Raw genomic sequence first — 25,799 nt, forward strand, 5'->3', positions numbered from 1 at the left:
CCACCACTCAGCCTGCTCAGATATGCGGGTGACTGTATGCCCATAATTCTCATTGACCACCACTGCGGGGTCGCGATGCACCGATACTCTCAGGTACTTCACGGGATCGGAGGTCCAGGACAATGGGAAATCGAGTTCAACCTCCTTAGTGTACTGCGTGAGTGGAAAGACCATCGATTTGGACCAGTTCATTCCGAGTCCCGAAAATCTCTCAAACTGGACATATTCCCTGAGCAACGAGGACAGAAACACTGATGGCTCTCGGACATAAAGCAGCATATCGGCCGCATATAAAGAGACGATCAGTGGGCGCTGCCGGAAGCGCAACGCAGCGGCCGAATGCTTTTGGTGTAGTTTACATGCCAGCGGCTCTAGCGCTAATGAAAAAAGCATAGGGGACAAGGGGCAACCCTGCCGGGTGCTTCGCTCAATAGGGAATAAAGATGACACCTTGCCGTTCAAACGCACCCGTGCAACCGGTACGTTGTATAGTACCTTAAGCCACTGTGTAAAAAAGGGGGGGAATCCCATCCTACTCAGTACAGTGAACATGTAGGACCAGTGGACGGAGTCGAAAGCTTTGCTGCGTCTGACAGCACAGCTACCGCTTGGAAGTCGGGCTCAAAGTAGTGTAATGTGGAAAACAGTGTTCGCAAATTATGCATTGTGGAACGGTCCGTCACAAAACCTGATTGGTCCGGCAGGACCAACATGAGTATCTAGGGCTGGAGTCGTGTAGCGATCATCTTGGCGAGGATTCAATATTAATTATTGAAAGTGGTCCGTACGACCCACATTGATTGGGAGGTTTATCAGGTTTTATCAGGGTGACAAGGAGGGCCTCTCGGAGAGAAGGCGACAGGACTCCGGCCTCGTAAGCTTCTGCGTAAACTGCTAGCAGTCGAGGGGCTAACACCGCCGCATATGCTTTATAGAACTCGCTCGGCAGGCCATCCGGTCCCGCCGCCTTGCAGGTCGGAAGGGACATGATGGCTTCTCTCACATCTTCCTCATCAAAGGGTTGCACTAGGTATTCCCGGTGCCCATTGGACAGCCACCCCAACGCCACATCGTCAAGATAGTTATGCGTCTCTTCAGCGGAGGGAGAGTCCCTAGCTGCGTATAAGTCAGTATAAAATGTTAGCACAATGTCGCAGAGATCCTCAACTGAGTGCCGGGGCTCACCACTACTATCCAGCAGTTCGGTGACAGCCTCCTGACGTCGCGGTTCCGTACGTTTTTGGGCGAGGGCTCGACTAGACCTCCCACCCTCACCGTAGTATCGAGCTATCTTAAGCCTCGAGCAATGTAACAGCTCCTGTTCAACCGTTTCATTGTGTTCGGTGACTAGGTAACATATTTCCGCTAGCTTGGACGTCGAAGGGTCCAGGTCATACGCTCGCTCCAAATGCGAAATGTCCGCAGCCAGCTTCCTAATTCTACGCCAAATGTCCCTCAAAACCCCCGATTGAGCCCTGATACAGGCACTGCGGATGGTGACCTTGAAGGCCTCCCAAAGAACTCCTGCACTTTCTACAGTGCCCTCATTCTCTATAAAAAATAATTCCTAATCGCCACCGCTATGGTCTGTTTAAACATTACGTTTGAGAAAAAGGGTCGAGGTAGTATCAATATTTATAACTTTCAATATATAATACACCACAGCAATATTTCTTGTTCGTCAACAGTATGGATTTATTCTACTCAGTGACCCATTCGTTATATACTTTTCAATTCAAAACAAAAATATTGTTTCATGTATTCACTTGAATATATTTCATTTGTGTATCCATACATTAAATGCTTTTCAAATCAAAACATTTGACTTATTTCATGTATACACTTGTATATACTTCCAATACGTGTGATATTTACTGTGCTCACAGTGTGATAGAAGGAAGGTTTGATGGGAAGAATGGGAGTGATTGGATAGGTGAGGGACAGGGTAAAAGTGTTGTGACAAGCACAATAACAAATATGTACAATAGAACCTTTATGGCCTTTGAAAGGTCCTCAATTCTCCTAGTGTCATAACGCATAGGACATAATAAATTTATTTATTTATTTTCCCTTGTGTTTGACGATATGTAGAAGTCTACGTTTCGACCCCTGTGTGATTAAGGGCTATTAGTTCCTCATGGTGGGGTCTTCGTCAGGACAGGCGATAGTGAGGAGCACCTGAAAATAATTCATTCGATTTAGTGTTCGAATTGTCATGTGGTGGAATGAAATAACAGGGTAGTGTCATGCCCCGAGGTCCCTCTCGATCTGTAGCTCTACTTGCATGGGCACTATAAAAGACGCATTACACCAACTGAACGCCGCTTTGCGTTCTAGCGACTAGCCCGTACTTCCGAAGGTTCTGTCCCTGTTCGATTTGCCTGACTTCCGGTTTCCGTGGATGTTTGTTTCCTGTTTGGTTTCCTGCCTCCTCCGTGAGGGTGTTTCGTTCGGCTGTTATTCTGGGGCTGTACTGTTAGGTTACGCTTTCATACTGACATTCTTTACTTTGGTGTCAGCGTAATCTGTCTTTCTAGTAAAGTCCTCACTGACACGGTCAATTTCGTTCCGTGTTTGTTTTCCCTTACAATCCCCCATTTCCGGTGCTCCGCCTGGCGGCCGGGTCTTTCCCCGCCATCCGGCCGGGCACAGCCAGTCCATTCTCCCCTTCTCCTGGTGCTCCGCCCGGCAGCCGGGTCTTTCCCCGCCATCCAGCTGGGCACAGCCAGTCCATTCTCCCCTTCTTCTGGTGCTCCGACCGGCGGCCAGGTCTTTCCCCGCCATCCGGCCGGGCACTGCTTGGCGCTCCTGCATTTAGATTCACTGACCGGAACTTTCTCCCGTTGTGTGAATAACCCTAATATCATTCCCTTTGGCATTTGTATACTTTCATTTTGGGGTACTTGCGTGGACCAGAGTGTGGTGTGTTTTCGAGGCTCTGCTACAAAGAATCACGGTAACAGCGCTTTGCGCTGCTTTTCTTACATTATGTTGGGGGGTTACAGAAGTGGATGACTAATTGTGCATATCATATGGCAGATAACCTTGTACATACACCAAGATAGAGGCTCGCACACACGTATCCAGCCCTGAAGAAGAATGGGATGTTCTTCCAGTTTTCTCCAGAGAATAGCAGAGTGAGATTTACATATCATTTACTTTACATGCCAGCGTTGAGTGGGATAGAGTTCTTATTGTCTTTTGTTTTGTTGTGTACAGAATACGAACACCTTATTCTACCCACCAGCAATGTCCCAAGGTCCAGACGATTAGTTGTGGTATGTGATGTTTGTATGTATATAATATTCATGGTGTTATTATCAAGTATATGATAGTAATATATTCCTTCCCTTACAGCCTGCCTTTTCACCAAGTGTCCACTCCGAATTCCACTGCCAAGACCTGTTGTTTTCCCCAACCTTTTCTTGTTTTGTTTCCCTGTTTTCCCCTGGCAAGCCATTCGATACTCTAGAGTCTGATAGAGTCGAAAGGCCGTAGGGGAAGGCTGAGAATTATTCTCCGGATTCCTGACGCTCCTGCGGAACCAGCCTGGAAATCATTACAGGTAGGTAACGAATGGTACCTACTTGAAGGAAGAACTGTGAATGGACCTTCCTTATGTGGCAGCAAACCGCTCCTTAGGATTGTAATAGGCGTGGGTAAAAGAATTTCCCACGGCGTGTTGGCCACCGGGCAGAGTCATGAATCACTGCGGTACGGGGTCATAAATCACCCAATATCTCTTTCTAGCAGAGAAACGGAACGAATCCCGGGCTCTTCTGCTTAGCAACTTAACACCCATGGTCTGTTTAAAAACAGGATCCTTTAGCTCCGAAGGTTGTAACCTCCAGGCAAAAGATGGTGACACTCCGGGATCTTTATCTCCAGTAACACCGGAGAATGTTCTGACAAGAAACGGGCTGCATGCAACACCCCCGTTGTCCAGGTACAGACCTCCTCCCATACAAGCCAGAGGTCAATACGGGACAAAGAGCCATGCGCTGCGGATGCAAACGTGCTTTCCCATGCAGCGGGATGGCGAAGACGCCATATATCGTGCAAATGACCCGCATCTATAAGCCCCAAAAGCGTGTCTGTCGCCCGTTTGGGCCTGGTCTCGACGACCCCATGTCTGTCCATAGTGGCATCCAGCCAGAGGTTGAAATCCCCACCCCACACAAGTGCCGCAGGCGGGATCGACAATACTCTGCGCCACACATCCGAATAAAAGAAAAGGTAATCAATATTAGGCCCGTAGACATTCACAAGAAGTACACTCTCTCCACCCAGTCGACCGTGCACAATCGCTATCCTGCCACAATCATCCGTCTCAGTTCGAAACACTGTAAAGGGGACCACATTTTTCACCATGATCAGCACTCCCCTAGCATGAATAGGAAGATGATACCCTCTCACCCGCCCAGCGCACACCTATTTTTTTGGCCGACTCGGTCGTCAGGTGCGTCTCCTGCAACAGGGCCACATGCACTCCCATTCGATCAAGGCTCGCAAACACCAACCTAATTTTTTGGGGCGTGTTGAGGCCGCGTATATTCCAGGTAACAAACTTTAGAGTATTACTCATGGCAGAATAATGACAAAAACAAATACATGGCAATAGATCTCACATCGTCAAATAGCATGTAGTGACTAAATCCATACGGTCTGATCTCATGACTGGAAGAGAACCAATAATATTTCTCAAACCCCAACCCACACTCCCCCATCCCCCCACCCACATCAGCACCCCAACCATGTCAAAGCCATCCCAACACCCAACGCATCACCCTCCCACACCCTACCCTAGTGAAACAGAATTGGGGCACTCCCATAAGTCGGGGGCACAGAGGCAGAATCCTCGCTCAAAGCAAGAGTCGACCGAGCAAAACAATGGAGAAAGTATGCATCACATGTCCAAGAACAATGTATGGGAATCCAATAGCGCCAGACGCCTCTATAGGCGCGTACAGCGAACCCAGACTGTTCAAGCAGGGCCCTACATGAAAGGACAGCAAGGCCCACAGCAAACCCATAATAGTAGCCCTATTTTAAAGTGGGCTGTAATAGGAATAAGCAGGTAGTTGTTAACTTAAACAGTCAAATCTCTCATTGGGTGTAACACATTTGTGCACAGAAGCTACCTCTAGAACCATAAACAGGCTGTGCACCCATTACACCATATGCATTGATCAAAACAAGAAACATAATCACGACATATAATAACACAGTAAAGCCAAGCAATCACTAGTCTTCCTCTTCGGGGGCCACCATAGAGTCTCGCTTCCTACGCTTCAGGGATTTAGCGTGTTCCATTGCAGCTTTCGGGGAGGTAAAGATCTTATTCTCTCCCACCGCACCAATGCGAAGTCGGGCGGGATAAAGCATGGCATAGGGTACTTCTCATTTCGCAGAAATTGCTTCACAGCGCTAAACTCCCGCCGGGCAGCCTGGACAACAACCGTGAAGTCAGGGAAGAAGGCCAAAGTATTACCCTGCTGCGAAATTGTGCCCTTCTCCCTAGCCATGCGCAAGATGGCATTGCGGTCCCTGTAATTTAAAACACAAGCTATAATAGGTTGGGGGTGGCTCCTGGGACCGGGCGCGCTGCCAGGGAGCGATGAGCTCTCTCTACAATGAACATTCTGGACAGTTGTTCCGTGCCAAAGATGTCTGTAATGAGGTGTTCTACATATGTGTCCATCTTTCCCACATTTGTAGATTCCGGAATCCCGGTAATGCGGATATTATTGCGCAGGGACCGCGCTTCTAAATCCTCATTTTTAGCTTGAATAAGAGATAGCACCTTGTCCATGTTCAAGGTTTTGTCAGTCACTGTGGACAGCCCATCTTCCGCCGCCGAGACCCGCTATTCCATGACCCCATTCGGGCATTCTGTTTCTCTAATTGAGAAGACATTTGATCCAGCCTATGGTTCACCGCAGTCATCGCACCTTCTATTGACTGTAACGTGCGTTGCATTGCTACCAATGTGGCTTCGAGAGAGTGGGGGGGGGGCTATCTGTGTGTACATCAGCCTCTGAGTCCGAGGCCGCCTTCTGTGGCGTCTTGGGAGCCCTGCGGGCCTCAAAAGTGAGGCGTGACTGGTTCTTATCTGTCCGCCCCATAACGGGGAATGTAAGTTGTTGTGCGTATTGTGCTGCAGAGGGGAACAGATACTGGGGCCCCAAGTCCAATAGCACCCCAAGTGGTCAAGTTCCCAGAGGGACCCAGGAAGAAACCAACACCAAGGTCCGATTCCTAGTACCCAGCGATGCTCCAAAGCAGTCCCCTCCCACAGAGACACCTCACAGCTCGGGTCAACAGTTCTGCCCCGCAGACATGGAAGGTCTCAGTGCAATAGTGTACCCCAGCCGCCAGATCTATGTCTCGCCATAGCTGCTCCAAAGCATAATACTCAGTGCGCCAATTGTCCCTATCAGGGGTGCCCCACAGGCAAAGACTCATGAACCACCAAACTGCGCAGACATGTAATCCCGGGCCCAAGTTACAGTGTCTCTACATGCTCCATAGGGCAAGGGCACAGCAGCAACGACGTGTCAGGCAATCATAATGAGGAGGCAGCCTCACTGCCGCCCCAAGGACCCGGTGAAACCACCCGCAGTAGGCCCCGCAATGCTCTCTCATCAAGGGCACAAAGTGTGTGCGCTATGTGGGCCCCACAGTGAAGGACGCAGGCAGGTGCAAAGACGGCTGCTTATTTCCCTGCAGGCAGTCGAGTCACACTCCCGGCCCGCACGAAGACCGTGCATAGAATGCAGCACTCCCACCAGGCGTGCCCCCCCAACCAGGCCCTGCGCCGTCCGCAGCTCACGGGACACAGCTAACACCGGGGCCCGAACCCGCTTCCGCGACCCGGGCCTCAGTCGCGCCATGGCCCCACTCACCACCACCAGCGCCGACGGGCACTGGTCAGACGGGATGCCCCAGCGACGGCTCACCAGTGGAGACCTCTCCAGTCACCAGGGCCTTCCGCACTCCAGGCGTTCCGAGGGCTAGGCCCGTAGGCCGCACCACCGCCGCCGGTCTTCTCCTCTGGTACCAGGCTCAGGCGATTTCGCAGCACGGGCAGGCACCCCCATCGGCGCGGCTCCCCACGCAGTATAGGAGGTTCACGCGGAGGTGTGATGCAGGCGGGCAGGCTTCCTGACTCCAGGCGGCCTACAGCTCCGCGGCGGCTGCTATTTTATAGCAGATCGGCACCAGCGCGGTGCGGCCTCCTCCTAGCAGACAACAGGGCCTAGCAAGGACTCCAGCACCTTCAAGGAACGCCGCAGGTTAGTGAAAAGCAGCTCCGATTAATAGCGGGTCCAAAAACAGTGTGATGCCGCAGATATTTGTCGGATTGTGGCTCGGTCAGGCAGAGCCTCACAGAAGTTCGGCCATCTTGCTGTGCGCCCTCTAGTGCCCTCCCCCCCCCCCTTCTACTGCCTTTGACTTCAAAGGTAACAGATGCTCCTTCCCTTCGCTGAAGAGTTCGCTTGTGCACTGTGCAAATTTGGTTTCTCTGATCCTTATCTGAGTTCTGCTTCCACGTAAATGTTTTGGAGCTGTGTGCCATACATCTGACCATGGCATTTTTGCTATTGATCTGGAGCAGGTTGATTCAGGTGCCGACCGGCAGCACAAAATGGAGGTGCTGGGAATGTGCCGCTAACAACTTTTAACAAGATCTCTTTGACAGTGTGTCATCTAGCAGGCTCCTGCAACATCCGTGTGAGGTCAGCTGGTGTCATTTAGCTGACTAGGAATGGTGTCTAAAACTGTTTTGTTCCATGGGGATTGTAGTTTGTTGATGTTTTTGCTTGCTCTTCAAACACTTGGTCTTCTTACCTTTTCAACCTTCAGTTTCCTCCTTGAGGATCTCTAGGGGATGAGTTCCTCATTCGGTTTAGACTAATGCCTTCTCTAAGTGTCTTTTCTACACAAATTCATCCTGTGTAGTCTGAAGAATGTGAGATGGGATTGAGCAGAGTCCATTCTACTGACCCCGTATTTAGCTATGGATGTGGTTCTGTTCTCTATTGGACCTGAGCATCTGCCTCCCACTTTGGCTTTCCAATTAAGAGTAACCTCTGTTCCAGCAAAGGAGCAGGGTGTTTCATCTGAAACTTCTCTACACCTTCATGTGATGAGGTTGAATGGGACCAACTGAGAATATTTTAACTTCTGGCGAAAGGTCTGGATGTGTTTGTGACTGAACCGCCACCCTTCAACCAAGTCCATTTACTCAGGTCATTGGACTCATTTCTTCTGGTTTGAGATGTGTTGATCTTTACAGGCTAAATTGCCCAACATATTGATGGTTTTATCTTAGGCCTGGTAAGGATTTGCCTTGGGCACAGTTAAACGCTATTTATTGTTCTTTCTTAGATTACTGTATCAGCCCTCATTATTCAAATCAACTGCATTTTCTATAAGGCCTGTTACTTAAATTTCCTCCTGCTTTTTTTATGCTACAATGTGAACTCAATGTGTATGCCTCTTGAGGTGCTTCACAACTACTATTGTTCTCCTTACTCGTAAGTGTTCCTAGTTGCTTTGACTTTTTTTTTAGCAAGTTTCTATCTGCTTTCATATGAACACGTTCCTAGAGAAGCTAGTCTTTAGGAGGCGTGCAATTTTTATACTGAGACTTATATCGACTTCCCTTCTGAGACAATTTGTTAACCTTCCCACATTCTTTTCTGTCTAAATATTTAAATATCCATCAGAGTAGTAGAGAGATTTCCACCCACAATATGCTGTTAGTTTCCATATTGATAGGCCCAAGCAGCACCGCTTCAATGTTGAGCTTTTTCTTTTTACTTTTGAAAAAAAACAGTAGTGGAAGTCCAGAAGAGAAGCATATCTGCATTGGCCTTAGCTTTAAGCTGTGTTGCATCCTGGCCAAAGAGGATTCTCATGGCTTGTTTGAGCAAGGGTGCACCTACAGCCCTTGCTCAAGTTGTCGCTCTCTGGAACATCTGTCAGGCCGATATATGGGCTTCTGTCCATACTCGTATTATATCAACTTTCAAGGCATCCGGGATGGCAGTTATCGCCTCTTTAGTCCTCGGTCCTACATTACTGTCTGGTGTTGTAGTGTAGTTCCTATTATCCCAATAGGCTCTGCGCATTGGAATAATATCTTCAATAGTATAGACCTAGGGCAGAGGTTAACTAGGTCTTCTACCGACGATATTAGACTTAAAGTTTTGTTTTGTGTTTGCCAGCTAGCTCAGAGTTCACTAGAAACTTTCTCGAATAGGCAAGGAGGATTTTAACCTCCCTGGATAGACAAGAAGGGATTTAGTTTCTGACAACCATAGAACATGACAACTTTGCTCTCCCCTAATCAAGAGTGTATCTCTAGAGTCGTGTGAAAACAATAGACAACTTATTTTACTCAGTCAGTACGTGCATTCTTAGTTTCACCAGTTTGTAGAGAAATAAGAGATGGGCGTGGCTCAATAAAAGATGTTATTTATTGATCAGTCTCTTTTCTCATACAAGAGAAATGAATCGCTATTATTGCAATACTTGTAGTTAAGTAAAGTGCATACAGTAGAGACAGAATTATAAAATAATACTGTAAAAGCATTGATATGGTTTCTGAGCCATATGATACTTTAAAATGGATAAAATAGATACATACATATATACATTTGACTAATCGTACTCAACTGGTGCTTCTAACCACGCCTACCCCAGTGTACCTGACCTAAGCCTAATACGTGGGCGGGAGTAGATAAGTAGCAGTTTAAGTTAAGTTTGTTTTGCCAAGGGACTGACTCGAGAATTCTCTGCAAGGGGTTATTCAGTTCTGTACCTGAGATCTAGAATGATGGAGGGCTGGTATCTCTTATCCCAGGTCTTGATATTCCAGCTGCCTGCGAGGGCTGCTTGGAAGCGCCAGAGCTGGATTTCTCGGCAGGAGAAAGGCAGCGTCTCGTTCTCAGCGCGTCAGGAAGGCGGGGCAGCGTCTGTGGGCTTCGCTCTCTGCTGGGCTCCTCAGCACGTCTCGCTGCTCCGATCTCGTCACCACCGCATGTGTTTGCTTAAGGCAATGTCGGTAATATTTATACCTGAAAGGTGCCGAGATTGACGTAAGGATGGACATATATACGTCAATAAGGATGTCATATGAACGGGCTCGTTCGCACATTCTTTTGCTTAAGTTCTCGGTGAAATCAAAACAATGGTTATGGGAATTTCCCAGGTCGCTGTAGGTTTGATTTGTTTTGAGAACTCCGTATGCCTTATCAGGGGCTGGAGGAATATCGCTTGTCTAATTAGATGGCATGCGTTATGACCTAATCAGATAACGCGCTTCTGTGCCGTGGTGTGGCTTAATCAGATAACGGTTTTTGCACCGTTGGATGGCTGCTAGTTAATTATTAACCAAACCAGGGTCATGAATAGGGGAATCGATACAGTACCTATAGGAATACATCACACCCACTCCACGTAGACTATGTCCATATTTACGAATCTAGGCATAGTGAATATCAGTAGCGTTTGTGTATACTGTACCACCCCAAAAATACATTTATATGCATTCCGGAAATTGGATTTTATAAAATATACGAAACACAATCACATGTACTGTCACGTATACTATATGCACAAGCAGTCTAATAATGCTAAACATATAACGCATATTTCTAAATTCAGCATGAATAAATGCGAAAACCACACATGAAATGGCTCTTAATACAGAAAAAAAAGTGCGAGACCATTTCATCACAATCATAAAGTTATGTATAATAGTGCTAGAGGATAGCGAATGTCTCGTGACTACCTAAAATAGAAATTTAGTTCTCTAAGAATAATGTCTACTTTAAGCAGAAGATAAGTGTCCCAAAAATCGTAAATATTTTGGAATTGGGGAAAAGTTCTTGCAGTCTGAAAAAATGATGAAAAATTTTTTTTCATCGCTTTTCTTTAAAAAGTTTAAGGCCAAATTCAGGATGTGGGGAACTCCAAGTGCTAAATTTGCTCACAGTTATTCCTGCTGCTCTGGTGAAAACATCATATCATTTAGACTGTTGAAAAAACTGTCAACAGCTTCTTGCGTAAGTTCCACTAATTCGGAAAAAGTTGTTACCATGCATTCATGAGCTTGAGCATGATTGCCTCCATTGATGTTTTGATCAGCATAGCTGACTGAAGGTCGTACCTGATTGATGCTGCTTTCATCTTGTACTTCACTACCCCTCAATCGTAGTGGTGAAGACTCCACGAATGCCGTCATCAGGATTGGTAGCCGCTGGGGACAGCACAATGCATGAGCCGTTACCGGACCCAACAAGGTATCTGCGCCCATTGGCACATCCGATTGTAGTGCCAGACAGGTGTCCAACACGCATTCTTCGCCGCATAGCAAGCATCTTAATACAGGCATAACACAACTTTGCCACATTGGTCTAAATGAAAGAAACCAAGTCATGTTCAGGTCTCTAAGCCGGGATAGTCCAAGGATTTTAGTTACCCGGTCCCGGTAGCCAATGGCTAGGATCATTTCTTCCCTTGTCGCAGGTGTTTTGTCTGTGACATGGTTTGCCATAGCAAAATAACAGGATCAAAAATAGAATACCCGCTACTAGTCCTAAAAGGAGAGGAAGTCCGCCAAAAATGGAATGGACAAAGTCTGGAAAAATACCCAGGATGGCTTTGAATGGAGTTAAAGCACCCGAAAACACTGCTTTAAATACACTGGAGATACCAGTGGTATCAGAAATATTTAAGATTTCGTTCAGTATTTCTGCGAAATGTATGGGGGAATTAGTTGATAATAATGAATGAATCTCTTCTGTTGTCCTTGCAACTTGGAGATCATACGTTTCTTTTGATGACGTGAGCCTTGTCGGCGTCTGTAGGAGCACAGTCTTCATTCTGCTTAAAGTATCTATTCGAATAGAAGCAATTTTCAAATCTGGCCATAACCTTGCCTCCCTGTCTGGAGAGTCGCTGGGGAATAATACATGTTCACAGCACATGACCTTCCTAGTCACAGTTATAAGATAAGGTTTTCCGGGCAGCAAACTACAACATCTGCGATCTACTATTAGAATGTAACTCCCGTTCGAGAGTCTCCTAAAGAATGGTTCTATTCGTGTTGCAGGTGTGCCTAGCTGGTAACATGAAAGGTTATTTGAAGTCCCTTCACAGGCTCCGTGCAAACTAATACCCTGACACAGAAGTGTACCGCTCAGTGATCTTGCACAATTATCGCCACTGAGAAACACTTTCTGGCCTTTATTGCTGACACATTCGTGTGTATAGGGTAAGTTCCATATTGACTTAATGTACCCTTTACCCAACCTTTCATACTGGCCTGCCTGTATATATTTTTGGCAGAATTGAAACTGGAAAGTAGTTATCGGAATATTTATTATTCCATGTATTATCCATTCAATGACAGGTAGTTCTGACATTGTCAATGGTAATCTCTCACGTTTTTCAATGCTCAGAATTGTATAGTCAGCACCCTTCTGTGCCAAACTGATTTGTTTATCAGTGAGGTTAAAGATATTAAATAATGACGTTGTGTTGATTAAACGCCAAGGCACATAGCCAGAACGCAGATTTTGTAACGTCCAGCCAAGCTGTACAATAGAACGCAATTGGGACTGACCGTGTTGTAACATCAGTAAGTCTTGCGATATTATATCGATTGCTGAAGACACAATGCTGTCCAGAGAATATATTCCGGAGGACAGAGTCATTAACCCATTGTCCACCACAGAAAGTGATTTTTCCAAATTAATACGGTCAATTTCCCGTATTTTTTCTGCTGTCTCAATTTGAGTTACTTTCCAAACTTCGTTATAAGCTGCATATATAGAGGCCGCTATGAAACGTTTTTGACGCTGTTTGCGTGGTCCCAATATGAAATCACGCAAGTCAGCACCTTCTGTAAGTAAAGTTAGGTGTTGCTTAATTTCAGCCAGTGTGGACGTTTGTAGCCATTGAAGGCAGAGCTTGCCCACGCTGTAGGTGGTTACTATCCCTGGATGTTGTCTTTGGGAATATCTAGGGTCTGGCCTAGTCAATGTGAACCCCTGTATTTTGTTCAGGAATCTGTCTTGACAGTTATTTGTATCTGTGGGCCAGATCAACCATTTTTTCCATTCAGGATGTGTTCTGTTTTGGTTTAATATATGGTTTACGTCTATCTCAACATCTATAGAGCTATTACTGTTCACTGTTGGCTTTGGAATAGACGGTTTGTTCAAATCTTTGATTTTGGCTAAGCCAAGACAGGTAGTTTGTTGAATAGTGTCGTTCAAAAATATAATTTGTTCTGGGATCATGCAGGCTCTAAACAATGATTCTATACCTTGTACTTGCCATCTCTTGTACCCCAAACAGTTTTTGTTTCAATATTATTGTTCCAGAAATCAAACCCAAATGTATTCATTTGTTCAAAGAATGAATCGGAATATATCAATTTTGTGTTTGTAAGCATGGTCTTCATACCTGTCTTATTTGATAATTTGAAATAAAATGTTTCTGCATTACTTGTGTTAAACCCTGAAAAGTATGAATATTTATCATAAAATGTTTTCGAGCTATCTTTTGGAGGAGTAGCACAATGTTCCCATTGGTTATAATTTAAAACATTTCTAGGTTGTGCAGATTTATGTAGATAATGGTTACCATAATGGTTGTAGCAGAACATCTGATCATAATTAGACGAACCCTGCAAATAATCATGTTCTGTGAATTTAGCAGACATAAGATCAGACATCATATCATTGATACTTTCAAAGTCCCAATCATCCGCAAATGAGCTTGGTTTTACAAAGTCACTCAATGAGATCTTGAATTGGTGTGGATACTTCAGGATTTCAACCGGACCATAGATTTCATAATCAGTTTTGTCCCATGCTACACCGCCTGGTATAGGATTGGCTGTGAAGTTCACTGAAGAAAGTTCTCTTTTCTCGATGTGTGAGGATGTGTGTGGTTTAAGGACCAAGTTGATTTTCTGGCTTGCTGTGTCCATTTTAGCATATTTCCCTTCAATGAAATGTCCCAAACATAGTACTAGGATGAGCCAAAGAATGAGGATAAATGCACCGAAGGCCACCCAAAATTCAATCCATGGAGAGATCAGATAGGTTTCTTTCAGCTGTTGAAAAAGTTCCTTAGCTTTGTCTTTAAAAGTTTTTGTTGATGGGTGTTTCTTTGCTTCACTCAGGTCTTCAGATGAATCATCGAAGTTGATGAAGTAGCCGGATGCTGTTCTGTCAATTGTTCCAATTGCTTTTGGATTTTGCTTTGTTTCATTAGCAAAGTCTGCAGTTATATCATCATAGGTTGTTGTTTCTTGATGAAAAGTTTTAATTTGGGTTTTAAGAGGTTCAAGTTCCATTGCTTTGTTGCATAGTCCTTGTTGATTCACTGTAGTTTTTCCAAATGTGATCAGTCTTCCAGTTTGAGCCTCTGTATTCGTAGCAAACATTGGTGTTCTGCTACTTCTTGGGAGTCCACTTGGCCTACTGTTTGTTATCGGCCACATGATTGTGGTTTAACCAGGTCGATGGATACAACTCGGTTCTCCTTTTTACCAGCAAGGGGCGGTAGTACTACTGATCTTGTCACGTTGATAGACAAGACAGGAACTGCTTTTCTGTAAGAAGGCCCAAATTCCTTCTTTACCGCGATCTTTTCTCTGACTAGATCCCCGACTTTTGGAATCCAGACAGGCCTTGCTGGGACAGGTGGTTTCTCTTCAGTGGTTGTTGGCTGTTGTTTCAACTTTATGTTGCTCAGGTCTTTTCTTGTTTCATTTAAGTCCTGCAAAATAGCCAAACGATCTTTGATATCAAAGCTTTTGTCTTTAACCACTGAAGTCTGACTATCAAGATCTTGGATTATCATTCTAGTCCCGAACAATAGTTCGTACGGACTGAACCCTTTCAGAGAATTCCTTGGCAGGTTATTTAGACTACGTTGGACACTTATTAGATGTTTGACCCACCCAGCTCCCGAACCTAATACCTTTTCCGTTATAGATTGCTTTATGTCTTGGTTTTTTCTTTACACCATCCCGTATCCCTCAGGAAGGAAGTGAGAAGAGTCCCGCTATGCAATGCTCATTTGGCCATGCTTCCCCATAAGCTTGAGGGCTAAAGGGAATACATTAGTCAAAACGTAGCATGCTCCTAGCGTATATGCCATTATAGACTCGCAAATCTTTTTATAACAGTCCAGACGTCAGCCGAGCGCTGGGGTCTACATCATAAGTGAAAATTAGTCTTTTTATGTTAATATAACGCTTTTTCGTGATGGGTACTTTCTTATTGTTGTTATTTTTCTGGATCGAAGTGCCATGGTAATAGTCCTCCTCGCTCGCCACTGCGATCTCTATTGCAGTCTGGGCAGTTTTTTACAAAAATGTGATGATGCAGGCTCATGCCTGGCCACCAGTACACTGATTGTAGTTCTTCCAGAGAATCTTTTTGCTTAAGGTGTCTGAGACCCTCACCCATATGTGCGTCTGCTATTAACAAGCCTCTCCTGTCCTTGTTTGGAATTACTCTATCCCCCACTCCAGGGATTCGAGCAAAAGGAACGGAGTTTGCATCGATTATGTATGTATAATTGAGTGGATAATTGATCGGTAGCGCTGAGCAATCGCCTTTTGATGACGTTTTTACTGCCAGCACTGTTTCACCGTCAATGTGTTTTACTGCACGCTTTTTTGTAGCTACGGAAGCCGATTTAGTTGCTACCGCCGTGGCTGTCTCAGCCAATGAATTCCCTGCAACGTGAACGCCATCACGCTGATGACTCAGTGAGTGTATCACGTGAGTTTTTGGTAGTTCTTTCTGTAAAAGAGCTACTTGTTCCCAATGCAATTTTTGCTTTATTGTTGCACCTGTTTCATCTTTGTAACCGTTTTGAATCCATGTCTGCAAATCGTTATTGTATGATTTGACGCAGTAATACGAATCGCACACTATGAGTGTCGGGAATTCGCGATCGGCATTATCTAGCGCCATTTTTAACGCTATTATTTCAGTTTGTTGTTCTGAATTATTTTCCACTGAGTGTGTTTTTGTAAGTAGAGGTCTTAATTTACCTCCGCGCCACACTTCTTTTACAATTTCGCATGTGGCCTTGTAAGCCAGCTCTCCCCAAACTGAGGGTTGAGCATGCCCGTCTGTATATATTACACAGGCGTACTGTCGTAAAGGCAGAATGTCGATTGGCAGAGGGTATTCTCTCTCATATTCTAGATATTTTAATTCTTTCATTTCTGGGTCAAAATAGTATTTTACTTTGTCTGTAGCAACAGAATTTACCCAATGTATCCATTTTGGATTTAGTGCAGTTGTCGGTAAGTTACATGGTGTTGTTAATGCCTCAAAAGCTGATTCTGCTGTTCTGACTGTAACCTGTCTACCGTCTGCTTGGTATTTTTCTTTTGCTACAGCTGTTTGAACCGCATGAACAATGTTTTCCTTAATGCTGAACCTTTTTTCAGCTTCTGTGTACAAGTGTGATTTGTATGCTATTGGTACCTACTCTCCCTCATTAGAGGTCAGGTATGTGAATCCGCATCTTCCTGGGATGACTCGAATCACAAGGTTGCGTGTGTTGTCACTTGTTTGTAATTTTGTTTTAACTAACATATCTGTTTGTAAAGATCTCAAAATTTCTGTGTGTTTTTGAGTCCAATTGATTCTTTTAAAATCTGGTTTTATTAGATCATAGAGAGGTTTAATTCTCTCTGCATAATTTATAATGTAAGTTCTTCCGAAATTTAGGAAGCCTAGAATTGATTGTAAGTTTTTTAGTGTTCTGGGTGCTTGGATTACAGCACATTTCTCTAGGATATTGTCAGCCAGGCTTTTGCCTTCACTTGATAGTTCATATCCTAAAAACAGGACTGTTAGATGGGCAATTCTTGACCTTTTAAAGTTGAATTTGTAACCCTCTGCTGCGAACCCAAGTTTTATGGTGTTCACTCTCTTCAAGTGAGTATCCAAGTCATCGTCTGTTAGATAGATGTTGTCGACATAAGATAATGCCTCGTCATCATAGGTTTGTAGTAACTCTGTTACCCTCGCTGAGAATAATCCTGGGCTATTCTTGAACCCCTGGGGCAAACGACAGAAATTCTTTTGCGTGCCATTTATTGAGAACGCCGTCAAATATCTGCTCTCTGGTGCTATATTTTGACAAAAGAATCCATTAGAAATGTCTAAGGTTGTTTTGTATTTTTTGCGCACTATGTTATTCATTAGTGCAGCACTGTGCGAGTTTTGTACTGCAAATGTTTTGCAACATGAGTTAAGGTGTCTGTAGTCCAAAACAAGACGATATGAATTGTCTGGCTTGGAGACAGGAAACAAAGGGTTGTTCATTTGTGAGGTGCAAGTTTCAATCACCCCCTGGTATTCAAGTTGATCTAGGATCTCTTTTACCTGTTTTTTAGCTTCTTGCTTAATCGGGTACTGCCTCTGTGCAGTAGGTTGTGATTTTAACTGGATTTTGTGAGGAGGAGAGTCCTCATCCCATCCCACATGATTTTTATATAAGGCAGGTGTTTGAGCTACTGCCCACTTTCTTGCAAGTGTATATTTTTTTTATGAATTGGAATATGGTTTGAGAAGGCAGGCATAATTATTTCTTCGCCATGTGGGCACTCCCTGACAAACTCTGGAGGCCAGTCTTGTTCAGCTAGAAGGATGTCATAGCCCTTGGACAGATTATCCCAAAATAGTCCCCTTATTTTTCTAGTCTTATCCCCCTCTATACGCAATGTTATTTCATATATTTTATGAGGTTTGCTAACTCTGGTATCTGCAGTTTCCACCTGAATGTATTCATTCGTGTCCACTGTCTCCAGATGATTCATAAGGACTTTGCGAGCTATGCTCACTTTGCTGCGCTGTCTAGCATTGTCTGAGCCCATTCTCCGTTTTTCAGCTGTGTCCTCAGTATTCTCGGCATTGTTGATTACTTTAATACTGGCTACCTTCTTTTTTGGAAATTGTAATTTTTTATTCAGATGAGCAGGTTCTTTGTCTTTGGACTTGACGTGCTCTTCCCTTTGTTCTGATCGTCCTCTTCTTTCCGATTTCTGCGAGGAAGTCTGAAAAGATTTAGAGGGACGTGTATCAATATCTTGATATCTATCAGGTTTCTTTATATTATCCCTATTTCTAAGGTTGTATTTTTTCACAGAGGCCTCACGTTGGGGAGACTTGCGTCCTTGGTCGGGAGATCTTTCTCTCTGCCAAGGAGACCTTCCTCTGGACTGGAATCTTTTTTCTTTAGGATTGGATTGTTTATTTCCATCCCAGCTCTTTTTTTTATTGTTTAAATTATTTTTTATAAAAACCTTTTCAGGACTTTCAACTAGTTGGGGTTTCACTGGTATTCCACCCAAACTATCTCTTCCTAGTTCTTCATATGATTTTTCTATGATTCTGGCAATTTCAGATGGTTGGTCTGCTATATTTGTCTCTTTTAACCTCTGGCGAATCGCCACATTTGCTGCTTCTCCCTTTATGTTGGCTAATAATATTGCCGAGACCTGCTTGAAATCTTTCAGTAATTTCATACCGAGAGTTAAGGCGGGTTCTGGACCGTATTCATCTTGAATCTGTTTTAGCACATCTGGTATTACTGACATGGATGGTACACCATGTGTTTTTGTGTAAATGGAAGCAAAGACTGTTCCCCAAGTGTCACAGTCCTCCACATGTGGTGCGATTCCCATTGGAAGACAGATAGTCAGAATCCTATGTTTCTCAACAGGGGTGGTATCTGGAAACACCGCCTCTATTTGAGTGATTTTTTGTGCTAGCCATAAAGGAGTTTGTTCCCGTTTTGCGGGTACTTTACCTAGACAGGACTGTATGTTCTGTGGTGTAATTTTATTTGTGTTCCCCTGATGACTGGTCAGCTGTGGAATTTTAATTGCTGGTTGGACTGTTGAAGTCCGCATTACATATTGGACTAATTGTCTATGTATTTTTATTAATTGTTTTAGTTGTACTAAAAGATCTGGTGCAGGCATTTCTTCAATGTCTGGATGTGGTGTATATCCGGCTAGGACCGGCCACGTTGCTCCTGGTCTACCTAGTGGACCGAGCCTGGTGATGTGATTATTATGTTTTAGGGCGCCATGAAACAAGAGCAGGTGCTCTTGGAATTTGAGTGGTATTTCCACTTCCTCGAAAGGAGTGTACTCATTAGGAGGTTCCTCTATTTTGTAATAGTGGAAGTCCTTTGTTACAGCGTTTGCTGCTGGAAAGTTTATCCATGAATAGAATACCTCTGTCTGCCGATATTCGTGTGCCTCAATTACGAATATGACTGTACCACCTCTTGGTGTCAGTCCATTTTCTATAAGTTTTAAGGTTATAGATTTCCTTATGTTGACCGGGATTAGTATTGCATTTGGGTCATTTTCCAGCAGAGTATTGTCTGCTTCTAGGAGTTCAGCTGCTAGTCTAGCTGTCTCCCTTTCTTCTTCAGTTTCTGACATACTATTGTCAAGAAGATTATTTTATTTATTTGCAGATCAGGTTTCTATGGAAACAAAGATTAGATGCACAATATTTTGGAACAGTGTATCCTTCAACGTTGAATAAACCAAGAACCATACATAGGAGTTTCCTCCTGCGAGGTTTGGCGGATATGACCTTTCACCCACTCCAGACGTCTTTGGAGTATTATGGGAAAAAAGGGGTCTGTGTGAAAAAGCACGACTGAGTTACTCTAATGTCTTGCGTTAGTTTTATCGCCTATCCAAATGTTGGGCGCCATGTAGTGTAGTTCCTATTATCCCAATAGGCTCTGCGCATTGGAATAATATCTTCAATAGTATAGACCTAGGGCAGAGGTTAACTAGGTCTTCTACCGACGATATTAGACTTAAAGTTTTGTGTTTGCCTGCTAGCTCAGAGTTCACTCGAAACTTTCTCGAATAGGCAAGGAGGATTTTAACCTCCCTGGATAGACAAGAAGGGATTTAGTTTCTGACAACCATAGAACATGACAACTTTGCTCTCCCCTAATCAAGAGTGTATCTCTAGAGTCGTGTGAAAACAATAGACAACTTATTTTACTCAGTCAGTACGTGCATTCTTAGTTTCACCAGTTTGTAGAGAAATAAGAGATGGGCGTGGCTCAATAAAAGATGTTATTTATTGATCATTTTTTTTTCTCATACAAGAGAAATGAATCGCTATTATTGCAATACTTGTAGTTAAGTAAAGTGCATACAGTAGAGACAGAATTATAAAATAATACTGTAAAAGCATTGATATGGTTTCTGAGCCATATGATACTTTAAAATGGATAAAATAGATACATACATATATACATTTGACTAATCGTACTCAACTGGTGCTTCTAACCACGCCTACCCCAGTGTACCTGACCTAAGCCTAATACGTGGGCGGGAGTAGATAAGTAGCAGTTTAAGTTAAGTTTGTTTTGCCAAGGGACTGACTCGAGAATTCTCTGCAAGGGGTTATTCAGTTCTGTACCTGAGATCTAGAATGATGGAGGGCTGGTATCTCTTATCCCAGGTCTTGATATTCCAGCTGCCTGCGAGGGCTGCTTGGAAGCGCCGGAGCTGGATTTCTCGGCAGGAGAAAGGCAGCGTCTGGTTCTCAGCGCATCAGGAAGGCAGGGCAGCGTCTGTGGGCTTCGCTCTCTGCTGGGCTCCTCAGCACGTCTCGCTGCTCCGATCTCGTCACCACCGCATGTGTTTGCTTAAGGCAATGTCGGTAATATTTATACCTGAAAGGTGCCGAGATTGACGTAAGGATGGACATATATACGTCAATAAGGATGTCATATGAACGGGCTCGTTCGCACATTCTTTTGCTGAAGTTCTCGGTGAAATCAAAACAATGGTTATGGGAATTTCCCAGGTCGCTGTAGGTTTGATTTGTTTTGAGAACTCCGTATGCCTTATCAGGGGCTGGAGGAATATCGCTTGTCTAATTAGATGGCATGCGTTATGACCTAATCAGATAACGCGCTTCTGTGCCGTGGTGTGGCTTAATCAGATAACGGTTTTTGCACCGTTGGATGGCTGCTAGTTAATTATTAACCAAACCAGGGTCAGGAATAGGGGAATCGATACAGTACCTATAGGAATACATCACAGTGTAAGTCTATTCTTGCCCACCTCCGTTTGAAGGGGCTGCTTTGACAATAATTCAAAAGGTGAAGAATCTGAACGTAGAATGGTCTGTCAGAAAAATAAATTACTTAAGTTTGGTAATGCTCTATTTTTGTGCATAATGTCTAACCGGTCATTCCTCCCTGCCAGTTTTCTTTCTGAAGAATGGGGTTTTAGGAGTTAATAAGGTTCTAAGTTAGATTCTCACAGTGCCAGCTATTGCATACAATTTGTCAATTATATTTCCCTATTCAAGGGTGTCGAGCAGGGAGGATGACTCAAGTCATTGTGCAGTGCTGGTGCCAATTTGTGGTTCCGTGTGAATCATATCCAGGCTTGACGGAGCAGGGTAGGTGAGACGGCACCGATGGATCGACATACCAAGTGTCCCAGACCGTGATTGGACCCTCCAGTCCGCCTATGCAGTGTTAGACTCCTCTACTTGAGATGAAGAACTACACTGGCTCCCTATTAGGGATCAACAGCATTCTTTCTTTGGTTATCCCCGAGTAGCAGGGAAACTGCCCGCCTCACCAGGGGGCAACAATGTTCATTAAGATCCTGAAGAAGTGCCGCCTGACGATTGGGCACAGATGGCACGAATCATGTTGACCATGTGTTCCTAACAATATCCTGGTACATAGAGACCACACAATAGCACCAGTGGTTTTATTTAGTCCTGGGGCCCATATTTAATTACATTTATTTTCTACGAGCTCTGGTGCCTATTTTAAGTCACTTTCCACACACTAGTATTCACCACTCACATTGCCCACGTGCACTCACCACATACGGCATCCTCAGATCAAAAGAGCTCTGCCAAAGTAGCCACTCCACTAGGCCCATTAGACTTTGCAGCGTCCGTCTGACGAGGAGCACCCTATAATAAACGCATGACACCCTAACAGGTGTGTGAGGGCAGTATGATCTGTAATTCAGATCTCCCAGCGACATGTACTCTGGCTTGATAGCACCCAATGTTGCATCTACCCGACAGAGTAACTACCTCCTTTCTTTGTTATACCTGATGCTAGTCCTTGGAGGAGCTCAAGAGAAGGACCTCTTTTGTACTGGGGTGAATGTATGACATTGTTCTACATTCTGTCCATCAACTGTGTTTTTTGCAATTTTCACCCCGAGTGGGCTGGGTATGCTCAGACGTGAGTCCCAGGCTCTCCACACCACTGGAGTCAAGCTATCCAGGCTGAATGAAGGCTGATAGCCAGAAACCGGTCTTTGGATGCTTGATTCTGGTCTGGGAAAGACATGGCTTGGTAGTTCGGACTGGACTGTTCCCATGAGGCACAGGGTCAGAGCTGATTTGCTTATAGCCAGTGTCTAACCCAGGGTGGTGTGGAGTGCAAAAAAACGATGGATTTAGGCCCAGATCCTTGTACTGGGGTGAATGTATGACATTGTTCTACATTCTGTCCATCAACTGTGTTTTTTGCAATTTTCACCCCGAGTGGGCTGGGTATGCTCAGACGTGAGTCCCAGGCTCTCCACCCCACTGGAGTCAAGCTATCCAGGCTGAATGAAGGCTGATAGCCAGAAACCGGTCTTTGGATGCTTGATTCTGGTCTGGGAAAGACATGGCTTGGTAGTTCGGACTGGACTGTTCCCATGAGGCACAGGGTCAGAGCTGATTTGCATATAGCCAGTATCTAACCCAGGGTGGTGTGGAGTGCAAAAAAAGATGGATTTAGGCCCAGATCCTTGTACTGGGGTGAATGTATGACATTGTTCTACATTCTGTCCATCAACTGTGTTTTTTGCAATTTTCACCCCGAGTGGGCTGGGTATGCTCAGACGTGAGTCCCAGGCTCTCCACACCACTGGAGTCAAGCTATCCAGGCTGAAAGAAGGCTGATAGCCAGAAACCGGTCTTTGGATGCTTGATTCTGGTCTGGGAAAGACATGGCTTGGTAGTTCGGACTGGACTGTTCCCATGAGGCACAGGGTCAGAGCTGATTTGCATATAGCCAGTGTCTAACCCAGGGTGGTGTGGAGTGCAAAAAAACGATGGATTTAGGCCCAGATCCTTGTACTGGGGTGAATGTATGACATTGTTCTACATTCTGTCCATCAACTGTGTTTTTTGCAATTTTCACCCCGAGTGGGCTGGGTATGCTCAGACGTGAGTCCCAGGCTCTCCACACCACTGGAGTCAAGCTATCCAGGCTGAATGATTGCTGATAGCCAGAAACCGGTCTTTGGATGCTTGATTCTGGTCTGGGAAAGACATGGCTTGGTAGTTCGGACTGGACTGTTCCCATGAGGCACAGGGTCAGAGCTGATTTGCATATAGCCAGTGTCTAACCCAGGGTGGTGTGGAGTGCAAAAAAACGATGGATTTAGGCCCAGATCCTTGTACTGGGGTGAATGTATGACATTGTTCTACATTCTGTCCATCAACTGTGTTTTTTGCAAATTTTCACCCCGAGTGGGCTGGGTATGCTCAGACGTGAGTCCCAGGCTCTCCACACCACTGGAGTCAAGCTATCCAGGCTGAATGAAGGCTGATAGCCAGAAACCGGTCTTTGGATGCTTGATTCTGGTCTGGGAAAGACATGGCTTGGTAGTTCGGACTGGACTGTTCCCATGAGGCACAGGGTGAGAGCTTATTTGCATATAGCCAGTGTCTAACCCAGGGTGGTGTGGAGTGCAAAAAAACGATGGATTTAGGCCCAGATCCTTGTACTGGGGTGAATGTATGACATTGTTCTACATTCTGTCCATCAACTGTGTTTTTTGCAAAGGGGTGGAATGGAGTCACAATGGAGGCTGATTGCTCTACCTGCCAATATTTAGGACCTATTGAGGCTTTTCTGCATCTAGTCTGGCAATTGTGCATATTCAAAAGGTGTGTAATGTGTGGAGAGTATTTACCAGAATGAATTACTGAAGGCACATAACTTAATTTTTGGAATTTTCTCTTTTTAAAACCCCTTCTGAACACCTTACCATTATACGTTATGAAGGAATCAGAGCTACTACTTGTCACTTATAAAAAGGCATAACGCTTTTAATGTTGGGGCTTAGATTTTTACTTTAGGTTTCTGCTTTTGTTTCTCATATCTACAATGTCATTAATTTTGAGTGATGTATTCCATTTTGTTTTTAGAATGTTTAAAAACCCATACTTTGTATTCTTTTTTTATTCTCAGTAAAATTACAAGTCTTGAAATGCAAGCCAAATAGGATGATTTCTTCACCATGCTATGTGGAGGAGTTCAAAAGTTCTCCTTGTACTGTTGCAGATGTGGATTGCAGTTTGGGTAGTTGCAGCCAAGAAATGCAGCTCGCCTTCAACTCACACTCAGCTGATGAACATGGTGATGTGACTTTAGTCGAAGAGATTTTGATGTACAATGAAAAAGTAGGTGAATGGTGTTCTTGACTTTATATTTCTCTTGTGTGTATGCAGATGTATATATTTGCAGGTGTGTGTATGTATATATATATATATATATATTTTTTTTTTTTCACTGAAAAAACCATAGGTTTCAGGTACGTTATAGTTGGAAATTAGCATTTAAAAAAACCTTAAAAATTCACAGAAAAAAACATAGGTTTCAGGGACGTTCTAGTTAGCTGGACATTTCACTCTTACAAAACCATAGAAATTCGGCCATTCTAGTTAGTTCAGCTAACTATAACTCGCGCACCCGCAATGCACCGCTCATGATGTCACATATAACATAATTCATGACATGCTCAGTGGAGGATAAATCCCCTTGAGTCCTTAGGGTCCCTGAGGTCCAACTAGCCCACCAGGTACCTCCACTAAGCACCACAGAGCTGCGTTGCAGAGAGGTGTAAAAAGGGGCTTGGCCTCGGAACCCCTCTCTGCAAGGCAGCCCTGTGGCGCATACTGGAGATACCTGGTAGGCTAGTTGGCCACCAGGGACTCCCAGTACTGAAGGGGAATTATTTCCCCAACTTAAACGCGCCAGAGGGCGCGTTTAGAGAGTGGTGAAGGGAGGGGCCTGATGTGACAAGTGTGCAAAACGCGCTCTGTGGCGTGTTTTAAGTTGGGGATTAAGTCCCCTTGAATTCTGAGGGTCGCTGGGGTCCAACTAGCCCACCAGGTACCTCCAGTAAGCGCCGCAGAGCTGCCTTGCAGAGAGGTGTTCAAAGGGGCGTGGCCTCAATAAAATCTCCTGCGCTTCATTTTTTTTTTGTCTTAATTTCGGCGGGATTCGGGACCCCAGGGCATATTTCGCCGATTTAACAAAAAAAAGCATTTTTTGGCCTAGGTGGTCAGTGTTTCTACCCTGCCCCCTTTTCTTTTTTTTCACCTTTGTTTTCCTGTTTTTTTGTGACTCTGTTCTACCGAGTCACAAGATGGCTGCCAGCACTTCCTGGTTTGGAGTGTTGGCAGCCAATCACAGTGAAGCTCGTGCTCAGGAGGGGTCATGACTCCACTGTGTCCCTAGATATCAAAACTTTTTCTTTTTCAAATTTCTCAGGAACTACTGAACGAATTTACACCATTTAACAAAAAGGGCTCTGTCTGAAACAAGACCAACTTATTTTTTACCAAATTTGGTTTAATTCCGTTCTGCAGTTCGGGCTGTAGCTGTGTCTAAAATTTCCTATGGAAATTACATGGGTAAAACACGTTTTGGGACCC

The 25,799-nt window shown here is 44.5% G+C and overlaps 1 protein-coding gene across 4 annotated transcripts in view; it reads left to right on the plus strand.

The window, feature by feature from the left end:
• Nucleotides 1-25,799, plus strand: part of GTF3C1 (general transcription factor IIIC subunit 1) — a 2,559,884-nt gene that overhangs the window by 686,889 nt on the left and 1,847,196 nt on the right. For 2 of the 4 annotated variants that reach the window (XM_078662887.1, XM_078662886.1), the window contains exon 10: nt 24,424-24,542. In XM_078662887.1, the coding sequence (XP_078519013.1) occupies nt 24,424-24,542 (119 nt within the window). Of the gene's footprint in view, nt 1-24,330; nt 24,543-25,799 lie in introns of all 4 variants that reach the window. The other 2 variants (XM_078662885.1, XM_078662884.1) reach the window with 1 other exon arrangement.

Source organism: Lissotriton helveticus, chromosome 10 (assembly GCF_964261635.1).
Source record: "Lissotriton helveticus chromosome 10, aLisHel1.1, whole genome shotgun sequence".
In the NCBI taxonomy this organism is placed as follows: Eukaryota; Metazoa; Chordata; class Amphibia; order Caudata; family Salamandridae; genus Lissotriton; species Lissotriton helveticus.